General features: G+C 43.1%; 1 protein-coding gene across 4 annotated transcripts in view; it reads right to left on the minus strand.

The window, feature by feature from the left end:
- Window positions 1-14353, minus strand: part of LOC118678735 (complement factor H-related protein 1-like) — a 28102-nt gene that overhangs the window by 2673 nt on the left and 11076 nt on the right. Inside the window, exons 2-7 of one of the 4 annotated variants that reach the window (XM_036354618.1) lie at window positions 10512-10685; window positions 9251-9445; window positions 7830-8000; window positions 6562-6738; window positions 6171-6353; window positions 3882-4345 (exon numbers count right to left, since the gene is read on the minus strand). In XM_036354618.1, the coding sequence (XP_036210511.1) occupies window positions 4149-4345; window positions 6171-6353; window positions 6562-6738; window positions 7830-8000; window positions 9251-9445; window positions 10512-10685 (1097 nt within the window). In that variant the 3' untranslated portion in view covers window positions 3882-4148. Of the gene's footprint in view, window positions 1-456; window positions 652-2224; window positions 4346-5808; window positions 6354-6561; window positions 6739-7829; window positions 8001-9250; window positions 9446-10511; window positions 10686-12205; window positions 12294-14353 lie in introns of those variants that run through there. The other 3 variants (XM_036354622.1, XM_036354620.1, XM_036354619.1) reach the window with 3 other exon arrangements.

The following is a 14353-nucleotide window of genomic DNA, read 5'->3' on the forward strand; positions in this document are numbered from 1 at the left end:
TCTCTCTTAGTTGTTCTCCTTGCGTCTCTGCCCTCATTGAGAGAGGAAGACAGGTGTGACTCACAAGCATGCGACTAAGAAAATCACACGAAGGAAGGAAACTCGTAAAAAGGCTCCTTGAGTATCCGAAGGGACAGCATATGGTGGACAGAGGTTGCCTGTGTTCCTACAATGACCAAGTGAGCGCTTTTAAATTAAATATTAGCAGTTGAAATGGCTGAGCATTGGTATTTGAAACGAAAAAAAATGTAGATATTTCATCAAGTTTGTATCTTATTTTTTGCCGAGTTGATTTCTGAAGAGTGACCTATCTTACCTTAGCTGGCTCCACCACCCCTGACATGGTAATTGTTCAGATTCTGTGATCCCTCCTGCAGGCCCCCTCTCCCCACCCCCTTCACTGAGTCCGCCAAGTAATTCATCGGGGAATGGGGTTCCGGGGGGGCATTTACTCACTGATACACCTCGGAGCTGGCGACCATCCTCCCTCCGTGCAGTTTATCTGAGTCCAGAGTGACTGGGAGGGAGACACGAAGCTGTGGTCACAGGAGTAGTAGAAGTATTTCCCCGTGGCGACCGGGAAGGTGGGCTTATATCTGTTTTCCTCATATATGTTTCCATGTTTTATTTCCGGGAAATCACAAGTTCTTCCTGAAGGAAAAAAATGTAGGACCCCAGATGAACGAACAAGTCTCCTCTATTACCCTCACCCCCTTAATGACCTCTTGTAAGTTAATCACCCCTTTAAAGGCCTTATCTCCACACAGTTACATGCTGAGGTTCTGGGAGTTTGGACTTCAATCCAACCCCTGCCAACTAAATACACAGAGGTGTTTGCATCCACACAAAAGGTTTGGCCCCTAAGGGGGATCCTTTCCTCTGACAAACATTGATGCACCTCCAGCTACAGGGCGTTTAAAAGAGAGGACTGGTACCCATCTTTAAAAAAAAATATATGTTTTTATTGATTTTAGAGAGCAGAAAGGGGAGGGAGAGAGAGAGAGAAACATCCATGATGAGAGAGAATCATGGACCGGCTGCCTCCTGCACGCCCCACACTGGGGATCGAGCCCGCAACCTGGGCCTGTGCCCCGACCGGGAATCAAGCTGTGACCTCCTGTTCATGGGACGTTGCTCAGTCAACCGGCCAGCTACTCTGGGTAGGCAGCTTTGCTGTGTGGTTGTTACTGTGGCGGCCAGTGAGGGAAAGTGCCCAAATGTAAGCTGACCCAACAGACACAAGCCGGCAGGCAGCAAGTCATGTAAATGAATTCCTCTTATAAACTGATGAAAAAGCAATGATTCGCAAGTAGCAGGATGAAGTATGATAAGGCACGCTGCTAGAGGCCTCATTTACAGGCACTCAGGAATGAGAGAATTTGATTTTAGGAAAATAAGGGATGTTAAATGATAGAAGAGTGAAGACAAAATATCCAGAAGGTTGGTAAAGGGAGGAGGAAATGTCATTGTGTAAATAAAATCTTCAAGATTCAAAAGTGCAATGAATACTATTAGAACTACTGTACAAAATAAATTGCTTTTTAATTAAAGATAAGTTAAGGAGACTACCAGTAATATTTGTTTTAAGATACAATTGTTTATTACATAGGGTTGCATTGACACATAATAGAGACCACATATTATTCTAAAGAATGCACATCAGTGCACAATAGAGAGAATGCTATGAAATACAGTAATTTATTTACTCAACACTTAACAGTAAACTCAGAAATCTAATAAAATTTATTGACATTCCATTGGAAGTTAAGAAAGTATTTTACTTTTTGTGGAAACAGGTATTTCTTTTTACCCGCTGCTAATCTTATTGCAGTACTAAATTGATCGCAATGGTAATTACTTTTATAGGCTTATTAAGGTTTAATTGAAATACAGTAAATGGCACAGACTCGACATGGCTGATTTCACAAAGCAATCTATAAAACAGTCACCACACATACAATTGGGAGAATTACCATTGTTTCCAAATGTGTATGAACACATTCAAATATTCCCATAATCGGCATTGCGAGCCCTTTTGCTGGGAACTCAGGGAGCAAAATTCAACATAGTTGGTTGTACTTTCCTAAAAATGTCATTAGTCTCTGTTATGATCTCCCAATACAGACGATTCATTAAAAAAAACAACCACAGACCCACGAAAGTAGGAGTAACATGAAGTCCCAGGTAAGAGCACGCGGCCTGGCCAGCTCTGTTTTCCACTCACCTTGTCCATGAGCCCAGGAGACCCACAGGGTGAGGATGACCTTGACCAGTAACAGCATGGCGGGGTCCCCGGGGGTGTTAGCGCAGAGAGTCCAGCGCTGCTGTGTGTGGCTTTAACTCAGCTTCCTGAGCCGTTACCAAGTGTGGCTCTGAATTTAAGTGACAGTACCGGGAAGCTGGTTAACGGAGGTCACTCGGTAGATAACCAAAAGACTTTTGCAATGTCTGTAAATTTGCATGAAGGATTTCACAATCATCTCCCGAGTTACTTCCCTGACATGGACTTGGACAGCTTTTCTTAGGGACAGTAATGGACAGGTTCCAACAATAACATGGAACTCAAATCTTTAAACGCTTCTTGAGAATGGGTGAGGTTCTTTCTCAACCAGGAGATTCACCTGGGAATAGCTCCGACTGCGTGTCCCTGTGACGGTCTCTCCTCCTCTCGTTGCTCTCACCCAACTGCAGTCCTCGGGGTCTATGGACTCCACCCAGTGTGTCCGCACAGTGTACGGTCCTGTCTGTAGGACAGCACTGGTTTGTTTTTATTTTTGGTTTGATTGTTTTTGGTAAACTCACAACAGACCACACCACCAAGTCCAAGAATTTCAGCACATTTTTCACATTCAACTTCTTCTTCCTTTTTGTTTTCATATGTTTTGCTTGTTTTTAAAGAGAGAGGGAGGCACAGGGAGAGATAAAAACATCTACAAAGAGAGAGAAACATCTACCTGCTGCCCCCTACATGCCCTCTACTGGGGATCGAGCCCATAACCACAGCATGAGCCCTCACCTGGAATGAACCTCTGATGTCTTGAGCCACACTGGCCAGCCTAGGCACCTTTTCTTTGAGGGAACAACATATTCAGAGGCATGCCATGGAGAAAATGAGAAGCATAAAGTCTAACCTAATCTGAGAACTAGTTTGGCCAATAACCTTCTGCTCAAATACAAATTGGAGACTAGTTATCAAGCAGAGCTTCCATTGGACGGGACTTTAGTTTGTTTTTATGTGCTTTCAGAATAGGCTATGAGAAAACAGAAATTCAGTTCCCATATTGACTTAGGATCAGTAAATATTTTAAGATTTTCAACTTTAAAATAACTGATTATTTTTGTCAAGTAGAAGAGCCAAGCTTCAACTCTGTCAAACAGTTCAAACCCTACAGGTGGGAACAATGAGAACTGCCCTTCTTTCTCACAACAAGTCTTCTTCAGTCCACGATTCACCTCTGACTCTAGTAAGAGAATGTAGTAATGAGGTTATTTCCACTTATTATTTGAATATATATTATCTATACAGGCATAGTTGTTAATCCTCACCAGAGGATATTTTTTCCATTGATTTTTAGAGAGAGTGGAAGGGAGGGAAGAAAGGAGAGAGAGAGAGAGAGAGAGAGATGTGAGAGAGACACATCGATTGCTTGCATTCTGCACACACTCCACCTGGGACAGGGATCAAACCTGCAACACAGGTACATGCTCTTGACCAGGAATTGAGCCCCTTGTCTTCAGGTCAATGCTCTGATGGGAACCACACCAGACAGGGCATTTTTAATGTGTAAATTTCTATTGTATGATTTCCCACAGTACATTCTAAGCTCACGTGTTTTGTTTGACGGTTATACATCCGATTCAATAGGCAGAAAGCCACACTGTTACCTCCCTTGCTGTTTATTGCTCTATTGGCAAGTAGTCTAATCCCATGACGGTGAAGAATTATTGTCTTGGTACAAGTGTAAGTGATGATATAGTTGCGTTAACATCTTTGGGAGAAGATTAAGTTGAAAAGGAGGCTAACATATTGCTTTTTTGTCCTTTGAAATATAGTGGAAAAGAGCAGGAAATGCCAGAAGACTGGCAAGCTTTCAGGCAAGAAGACCAGTAGGTGGGACTGGCCACATATTTGGGGCCACAGGGCTTCTTCATTTACACGTGGGGTACTCCATTTTCCCTTCCAGACACAAGGCTTGAAATGACTCCACTGACGTCACTGCCTTGCGTCCTGATTTGCACTTAAAGTCAATACTATTCCCTGATTTTATGAAATAGGTTTTGTCATATTTCCCATTTAACTGTATGTTCTTTTCTTTCATGATTTTTTCTGATAATACACATGGATCTGAAAGTAGAAGAAATAAATAAAAGCAATTAGTAATATTTCTTTTTATAAACTAACTAGAGGCCCAGTGCACAATATTCGTACATGAGTAGGGTCCCTACGCCTGACCGGCAATCAGGGCCTATCAGGGCCTAGGCCATAAGTTGGACAGCCCCCAAGGACAGCCCCCAAGTTGGACATCCCGGGCTGCCAGAGGGATGTCTGACTGCCAGCTTAGGCCCGATCCCCCCCAGGGATTGGGCCTAAGCTGGCAGGTGGACATCCCCTGATGGGTCCTGGACTGCGAGAGGGCATAGGCTGGGCTGAGGCCTCCCTTCCCCCCCACAAAGTGCACAAACTTTTGGGCACTGGTCCTCTAGTATTATAATAAAGTTTCAGACCTTTTCTTTTCTCTACGGGCAAACTGTTCTTCCACTGTAGAACTTTATACATGCTAAAATTTTTAATTTATATTTTAAAAAATGATATTTATGGGGTGATATAGGTGAATTATATTATATAGGCTTTGAATGTTTAATTCTATGAAACATTACCTTTATATTGCATTGTGTGCCCATCACCCAAAATCAAATCATTTTTCACTGCCATGTATTTGACCCTATTTACCCTCTGCTACTGCCCCACCCGCTTCCCCTCTGGTAACCACCACAGTGTGGTCTTTGTCTGTGAGATTTTGTTTCTTATTATTATTTGTTCATTTGTTGGTTTCAATTTTATATCCCACATATAAGTGAAATCAATGGTTCATATATTTTCTGTCTGACTTATTTCACTTAGCATGATATTCTCAAAGTCCATCCATGTTGTTGCATGTGGCAATATTTCAACTCTTCTTATGTCAAAATTTGAAGATATCATGGACTCTTATTTCTCTTCTCTTGATGCAAGTATTTTATATTCTAGTTCAGCCATCACTGTCATTGATAAGGCTTTAGACATAGCTAAAAGTTCTGTTCCAACACATCCCATAACATTACATGATGAGACATGATAGAATTACACATATGACTCCTCATATCCAAAAGTTTTGAAATGTTTCCCAGTACATTCAGAAGTATATACTATGTGAGTTCCACACACGTGCCAAAACACATTTTCTGATCTTCCCTTTCTAACTTTACTACTTGAAGCAAAATTTACCTCCTTGCTTTAACAGACCATCTGTCTGTGTAATTTTTTACACGATGTTGGAGGTTGCCTTTGATGATCTTAAATGCTCTCTGCGTATTTCAACTCCAAGACTCAAATACAGTCTTAGCTCCTTCACCGAACTGATTTGATGTCCCCAGATAATGAAGACTGCTTCCTATTCTAGGTTGTGGGAGCAGGTCTTGTTTGTGCTGGGAGACATGTGTTAGACTTGTCCATCGACTCAATCATTTCAACTTCAGATTTAGAATATATCTTTGAAATGCAACACTTTCCCTCCCATAAAATCTAGGTTGGCACTATTTCTAGACTATTCAGACTTGGGTATATTAACTTTGATTTCTGGTCCTGGACTTACTGGGTTTGCTGTAATCTCCCGCAGAAGGGGACACATACACAGGAGAGGATGAGTCAGGTAGGGTCCACAGTGGGGTCAGTTAATGTATCAGAATCAGCCTCTCCCAATGTTCCTGTTTAAAGGACCTTTATTATTGTTCACATAGGGATTCTTCCAAGCTCGTAGCCCTACACATGAGTCTCCGAATGTGAAACATTGAGCAGGAGAGCTGTTGGTGAGCACAGTTCTAGACTCTGACTGCATGACTGGTAGACTGCACACGAGCTCATAAACATCACCCTCATGGTCTCAGGATCCAGAAGAATCTTGAGAACTTACCTATGCACCTCGGGACTTCAGACCACTTTCCATAACTACAGGTTACATATTTAGGACCCTGAATTTGATAGTAGGCCTGGCATTGGTATTTCACTGTTGACCACGGATAATACACTTTTAACGTGACGGAGGTGATGTCTCCATTGCTAATCGCTGGAGGAGGCCCACACTTGTCTGCAGATTCTGAAAAAGAGCATTTTAAGTGTTGAAGAACAAATTGTAGTTTTGTTGGAAACTATTCATGTAAAGCTTCATAAGAAGTATTATCCTTATTTTGCATTTTAACCCTTGTGTGTTAAAAATGCCTTAGATCCCCACACTCAAGCAAGGACTCCATATATGTAGACTTTTCAATTCTTGGAAAAGGAAATGCTGGAATCAAAAAACTTACTAAAGCAGGTTGGCAAGTGGGACCAGCCGTCCTCACCACACACCATGGAACCCTTTTTGCTTCCATCTCTGTTTTCATAGCCATCCAGGCATTGGTAGTCCAACGTGTCATCGGGTCGAAATGGTTTTCCAGTGATTATGGCTGTGGCATTCTCAAATACGGGCATGTCACAATGTTCTAAAGCAAAATAAAGGTGACCATTGTGTTTCTAATGCCGTATCATGTAGAATCCAACTATGAAAATTTCATTCCGGCAATACTAAACTTTACCATCAGAGTGTGAGTCTTAGAGAAGACTGTAGTCCTTGGATATATGATCCATGTATTTATATAAAACACCCTCTTCTCCCTAATAATTCCCAGAACTGAAAGTTTATCCACATTGATTTTTAAAAATGAGTGGCAAAGGGTACAGCTTTTTCACTAAAGGGAGTCCATGAAATGAAAAAAAATATTTAAAAATGTAAGAACTGATATCTCTTTGTGTGCTTTATAAGTCAATTTGTCCACTTTCTATTGCATATAGTTTAGTTTAATATCTATAAATGTTCTTAGTCTGAGTGAATTAATAGTAAGTATTTCAACCCGTGAACCAGGTGTAGGAAAAGCAGGATAAAGAGGCTCCTTTAGGGGCTCAGGCTGTTGTTTGCACGAGGCTCAGTAGATACCTGAATTCCCAGTTCAAGTCAGTGTTCACTGCTTTGATACACACATGTAAGAATATTCCAATGAAAGATCAGCTCTATTATATCCTGGTGTATAATACCATGTCCATAACAATCATTCTCTTATTTCTTAACGCCCACAGAACGACTTATAGAAACCTGTGTACTTAACATGTAAAAGCCAGATATGACTGCATATGAGAATCTTCATTTATATCCTCATAGCATGAATACATGCAATCATAGGTGAAGTGGTTGACATTGGGCAAGCAGTGTATTTATTTTTAATTGAAAAGACATTTTCAATGCTTCTTCAATGAACACATACAGTATGTGATCTTAATCTGTTTCATTTAACAGTATTTACAATATTCATGCCTAATTGCTCACTGTCACTTACTGCAATAAATTAACGACCTATTCGTTATCAAAAATTTAAAACTTTGCACACACATTTGGAACAGGAAATGAAGTAGGCCTTTGTCTTAAAGCCAAGAAGGCGTGGCACATTCACCTTGAGAGTTGACACATGAAACTTTCCATGGTGATACGTCTGGTTTTAGAAAACCGCAGATGGACTGGACATCAGGGAGGTTCACTTACTGATGCATTTGGGAGGCGAGGACCAGCCCTTCTCCGTACATGTCACTGTGCTCTGTGCGTTTGAGAGACTGTAGCCGGGATGGCAGTCAATTTTGATAGACTGTCCCTGTAACAATCTTTGTTCTTTAGATGGAGAACGTACATGTTCCAAATCATTAAAAACACACTTTCCTGAGGATTACACAATGATCAGAAAAAGGAATAAATGTACTCATAGATTAAAAATCATCTTTTCAATCTTATTTATTTATTTATCTTAAAAGTTCTGTGAACATTTACTTGCCCTTTGGCCGTGGCCCTGCCCCTGGCCCGCCCGAAGCCCCCCCCTCCCCCCCCCCTGCCCGAAGCCCCCCCCCCCTTCCGCCCCCAACCACTAGTCCATAGTTTTCAGTCTCTCATCTCCGCAGACTACTGGTCAAGCCAATCACTCACCCACCGCCGGGCTGGCCAAGACATTGGTCTACCCAATCTCTCTCCACCATGGCTCGAGACTAAGTCCAGGCTCAGCCATCTGGTCGACCAGAGTCACCAAGCAACAGTTCTCCTGGCCGCCCTTTTTGGGGAGTGTTGGTCGACCTCTGGGGAGGGAAAGGGGTGGGGGAGGGATGGGGAGAGGGGAGCCGGCCCTTGGCCCCACTTGGAAAGGGATGGCATCCACCGCCACCCACCCTCTCCTCCCTGTCCCAGCCCGGGCCCCAAGGCCACAGTGGGGTTCGGGAGAGGAGGCCAGGGCTGGCCTGTCTGGGCGCCAAAGGAAGGTGAATGGACGTCGAAGCCATTCCCCTCCCCTTCCTTCCCTTGGTGGCCTCGAGGGGGATGGCCGCCCCCGCCTGGGAAGGAAGAGAGGCCAGAAGGAGACAAACCTTTGTGTCCAGGGCTGACTTTCAATAGATCACAGTGAGAGAGCTTCTCTGCTACCTACGACATCCCGACCTAGAAGCCTGTGGCCTGGAAAGGTTTAGCACCAGGTTCCCCAACAACCTGGGTTCCTTGAAGGGCAAGGGGGCGGCCCCCCTTTCCGACCACACCCCGTTTCCCAGGATGAAGGGCTCTCCGCACTGGACCCCGGTTACAATCTTTAAACTAGAATACATAAGCATTCCAACAGGCAGCTTAAGTACAACGAAAGTTGCTAGTAAATGTGTTTGAAAAAGAAAAACCAAGATTGAAGATGATTTATCTGTAGTTTTCACAATTAAACTATGAATAAATGATATCGACATTGTAATAAAGTCTCTTTTTTTTTCATCTCCCATGTTTTTAATGAGGGACCTTTCGTAAAAGAAAATAGCTGTATTGGTCTTTCTGCTCATAGAACTCTTCCCTTGACCTATTTTTCCCATACAGTCTTAGCGGTGCTCATGTTTGCTCTCTGAACTCTGAACTATTGCCACATGCACAGCACAGAAAGGTTTACTTACTGCGGCAGGGCACTTCTGGAGTCCATCCATCTTGTGTGCAGGTAACGTAATGCCAGAAATCTTCAGTAGGAGTCACATAGTTTTCATCACAGGAATAGTAAAACCATTGTTTTATCGGTGCTGGGAAGTATGATCTATACTTGTCTTCCCTATATAGGAGTCCATGCTTTATTTCTGGAAATTCACAGGGATTTACTAGCAATTAAAACAAACAAAACACAGTACAAGTAATGTTTTACCTTCATAAAAATGTAATGAGAGATACATTGTTTCATTGATGAATTATATTCTCATATGCACCTAATTACACTCATTGCATTAGGCTGTCTAGGACAAGAAAAATTATAATCTTCAGGTCATGTGAATAACACTTGTTTTCTGATCACTTCACAATATATACAAACATCAAATCATTATCTAAATCATGATTATTTAAATGATATTTTATCTACATAAATCATCACTCTCCTTGTCATTGTTATGGACACTGAGCTCTGTGTCACGGTGGTCATGGCCTCCTCTTTAAGGCACCTGACTGTCCACATTTATTAGGCCTTGGCCTTGAATGAACACTGAGCCATTGACCTGTTCTGTGTGTCATTTCATTTTTCATCCATGGAAGATCCAGCTTAAGTGCGGGCCCCTTTCCCAATGAGCTGATCCACAAGGAGCAGCAATGAGATGGTAGAGACAGAAAACACTGGAAAAGGGGCAGCCCCCCAGGAATGAAGTGCCCTGTGAACTGAGGGGCGTGTGTGACAGGTGGGGCTTTAGAAAGTGCACAATGTCTCCCACACTCATCCCCTCATACAAGGGAGCCCGTGCCCCTCCCTTGAGTGAGGGTGGAAATCAAAGACTGCATTGAAGTCCTCTGCTTTACCTTCTCAGTGAGGCAAAGATTTGGACCTCTTAGGTCCCCTTTATTTTTTAATTTTTAGTTTTTTAAATTGATTTCAGAGAGGAAGGGAGAGGGAAGAGAGAAAGGGGGGAGAGAGAGAGAGAGAGAGAGAGAGAGAGAGAGAGAGAGAGAGAGAGATCAATGAACAGAATCATTGATCTGCTGCCTCCTGCATGCCCCACACTGGGGTGTGAGCCCCCAAACTGGGCATGTTCCTTGACTCAGAATTGAACCATGACCTCCTAGTTCACAGGTCAATGCTCAACCCCTGAGCCACGCCAGTCCGACAGATCCCCTGTATTTTTAAGTTTAAGAGAAGTCATTGCAGAAATAAGAGCAGGCGAAGATCTGGAGGGAACTTACAGCTACATCTTGGAGGAGGATCCCAGCCTTTGTCCGTACATTTTGCCGTATTTCCCCGGATGGATGGGAAGAAGCCACTTGTGCAGTAGTACGTGATTTCTTGTCCCAGTCCGTAATTGGTCCTTTTAGGAAGGTAGTGGCTGTTTGCAATTATTGGCGGGTTACATGCTATTTCTGAAAAGTAAAAGGACATGTCCATTATGCAGAAATCACATGAAAAAAATCTTGAAGGACATGAGAATAAAGCGAATGTCACGTTTATGTTCTTTCCAAAGAGCAAAAGGGCATTCAAAGGAGCACCCTGTCCTTATATATATATCAGCAACGATTATATTAAAACTAGTAGACAATATATGTGACCTTCTAGACACAAGTGTTAAGCAAATTATGTCCCCAGAGTTTGATGTTAATTGACACTAACCTCAAATGAACCTGATAAAAAAGTTCATTTTTTTGCCAGGCCGGTGTGGCTTAGGGGTTGAATATTGACCTATGAAGCAAGAAAGCATGGTTCAATTCCTGATGAGGGCACATGCCTGGTTGGGGCCTTGATCCCCAGAAGTGGGTGTGAAGGAGGGAGCCCATCAAGGATTCTTTTTCATTCATCATTGATGTTTCTACTCTCTCTCCCTTTCCCTTTTTCTCTGAAGTCAATAAACTATATTTTAAAAATAAAAAATACATTTATTTTCTCTCACATTTTAATCTGCTATATCTATAAATCAGATTTTCATGTTACCAGTGCAGTCCAGTCTACATATCTTAGTTTTCACTTCATAATATAGCTACACTTAACACCAATGCATGAAGTCAAAAGCCATGAGACACATATAAAAGCACATGTTTCCCCAAGAGACCAGCCAAATACTATTGGGAGAATTTCGTTACATTAATTAAGAATAGAAGAACTTCTGGTGGGTGCTTTCAAGCAGTGGACATAAATCTCTTGACATATTGTAATTCCCTACTCTCATCATCTCCACGAAAGTAAACGGTGCTGTTAAAACATTGCCGGGGCCGGTCCCTCTACCCAAAATAGTAACAGCTGAGACTGTACAAAGTGTGAGGCCACATGGTCCCTACTGTGAGAAGCCATCATTGAGATTTGGAATAATAATCCCATATGGACATTCCCTGTTGTGAATCAGTAGAAACATCCAGTTGGCACAGGGACGGATGAATTGGGCCAAAGGTGGTTTCTATGTAACCGGTCTCGGTACTTTTCATCATTCCTGCCAATGACTTATTGTGAGAGATTGTCCCTAATGAATGCAGAGACCAAAGTGTTGGTAAATTACCCTCCAATAGCCCTAGGGGTGGGTTCGACTCCTGGTCAAGGGCACACATGTCTCGGTGGCAGTTTCCATCCAAGGCCCTGGTTGGTACTTGGGGTAGAGGCACCCAGTCTCTCTCATATTGATGTCTCTCTCTGCCTCTCCCTCTACCCTTTTTTCTCTCTCTCTGCCTCTCCCTCTACCTTTTTTCCTCTCTCTTTCTACCTCTCCTTCTCCCATTTTTTTCCTCTCTCTTTCTCTCCCTTCTCCCTACTGTCCTCTCACTCTAAAGATCAATGGAGAGAGGACTGAAAGATCAATCTTCATGTGAGGATTAAAAAAACAAAAACTTAAAGATACACGATAAAGGTCAAATGCTACTTAAGAAGGAGCTAAATATCCCCATCAGTTTCAACTCACCTTGTCCACGAGCCGAGGAGACCCACAGGGTGAGGATGACCGTGACTAGTAACTGCATGGTGGGCTCCCCGGGTGTGTTAGCACAGATCGCCCAATGCTGTTGTTTGGAGTTTAAATCTGCTTCATGAGCCCTTACCAAGTGTGAGTGAGACCCCAGATATACATGAAATACCAGGATGCTAGCTGACTGAGGTCACTTGGTAGATATTAAATTTCAAAGAGTTTTGGAACATCCGTAAATTTTCGTGAATGATTTCACAATCATTTCTTGACTTCATTCCCGGACATGTACAAATTTCCTTAGAAAAGTTATAAACTGGATCCAAAAGTGATAAAAAACATTTATTTTTAAGTGAAACACTTCTTGGGAATGGGTGAGGTTCTTTCTCAACCAGGAGATTCACTTGGAAATAGCTCTGACTGACTGCATGTTCCTGTGACTTTCTCTCACTGGACTACAGTCCTTAGGGGTCTATGGACACCAGCTAGTGTGTCCAAACAGTGTAGGGTCCTGTCTGTAGGACAACACTGATTTTTTTGTAAACTCACAACAGACCACACCACCAAGTCCAAGAATTTCAGCACATTCTTCGCCTTCAATATTTTTCACATGTTTTATTTCCCTTTAGAGAGAGAAGGAGGCAGAGGGAGAGATAGAAACATTTACAAGGACAGAGAAACATCTACTTGCTGCCTCCTATACTTGGGAATGAGCCCATAACCCTGGCATGTGCCCTCACCTGGAATGAACCGGTGACCTCTTGGTACATGGCACGACGTCCAACCAACAGAGCCACACTGGCCAGTCTAGGCACCCTTTCTTTTAGAGTGCAACATATTCAGAGGGATGCCGTGGAGCAAATGGGAAGTGTAGAGTCTAATCCAAACAGAGAACTAGTTTGGCTAATAAACTTCTGCTGAAATACTGATTGAAGACTAGTTATCACAGAGCTTCAATTGGGCGAGACTTGGGTTTGTTTTCATGTGCTTTCACAATGAGTTATGAGAAAACAGAAATTCAGTTCCCATATTAACTTAGAATCAGGGAAATTGTTCATTGACCAGATTAGTTAAGATTTGTAGCTTTAGAGAACCAAGATGGCGGCATAGGTTAACGCCGGAGTTTGCTGCTTTGAACAACTACTTCAAAAGTGAAACCAAAAAACGGAAGGGACATCACCCAGAACCACAGGAACGCTGGCTGAGTGGAAGTCCTACAACTAGGAGGAAAGAGAAACGCATACGGACACTCAGAGGAGGCGCAGTGCTGAAGTCAAATTCTGAGGTGCGGAGTGCGCGGAGCGGGCTGGCGGCGGAGGGCACGGTTGGCATTTTCAATCGGGAGGGAGTCGCAGACTCTGAGCTCCAGATCCGGGCGAGTCTTTAGGGACCCAGACTCAAACGGGAGAAGCGGGACTGTCTGGCTTCGGTCAGAGCGAGTGCAGCTTTCTCTGTGAGCTTTGCAGCGGGTGCTGGGACTCAGAGAGGCAGAGCCCCTGGGGACAGGACGGAGAGCCGCCATAACTGCTCTCTCCGGCCCACCCTGTTGATCCTGTGCGACCCGCCCCGCCCAAGCCCTGCACACAGGCATTTGCCGGATAGCCTCAGGCAAAGGCTAGATTAGCACCTCCCTAGAGGACAGAAGTTCTCTCACTGCTGACACAGCTGATTCTCATAGCCACTTGGCCTGGAGGTCAAACCCTCCCTGGAATTAGCTACAACAATCAAGATTTAACTATAAGACTGCGAACAAAGACCACTAGGGGGTGCACCAAGGAAGCATAACAAAATGCGGAGACAAAGAAACAGGACAAAATTGTCAATGGAAGATATAGAGTTCAGAACCACACTTTTAAGGTCTCTCAAGAACTGTTTAGAAGCCGCCGATAAACTTAATGAGATCTACAAGAAAACTAATGAGACCCTCGATCTTATATTGGGGAACCAACTAGAAATTAAGCATACACGGACTGAAATAACGAATATTATACAGACTCCCGACAGCAGACCAGAGGAGCGCAAGAATCAAGTCAATGATTTGAAATGCGAGGAAGCAAAAAACACCCAACTGGAAAAGCAAAATGAAAAAAGAATCCAAAAATTCGAGGATAGTGTAAGGAGCCTCTGGGACAGCTTCAAGCGTACCAA

This window comes from Myotis myotis, unplaced genomic scaffold (assembly GCF_014108235.1).
Source record: "Myotis myotis isolate mMyoMyo1 unplaced genomic scaffold, mMyoMyo1.p scaffold_m19_p_21, whole genome shotgun sequence".
Lineage (NCBI taxonomy): Eukaryota > Metazoa > Chordata > Mammalia > Chiroptera > Vespertilionidae > Myotis > Myotis myotis.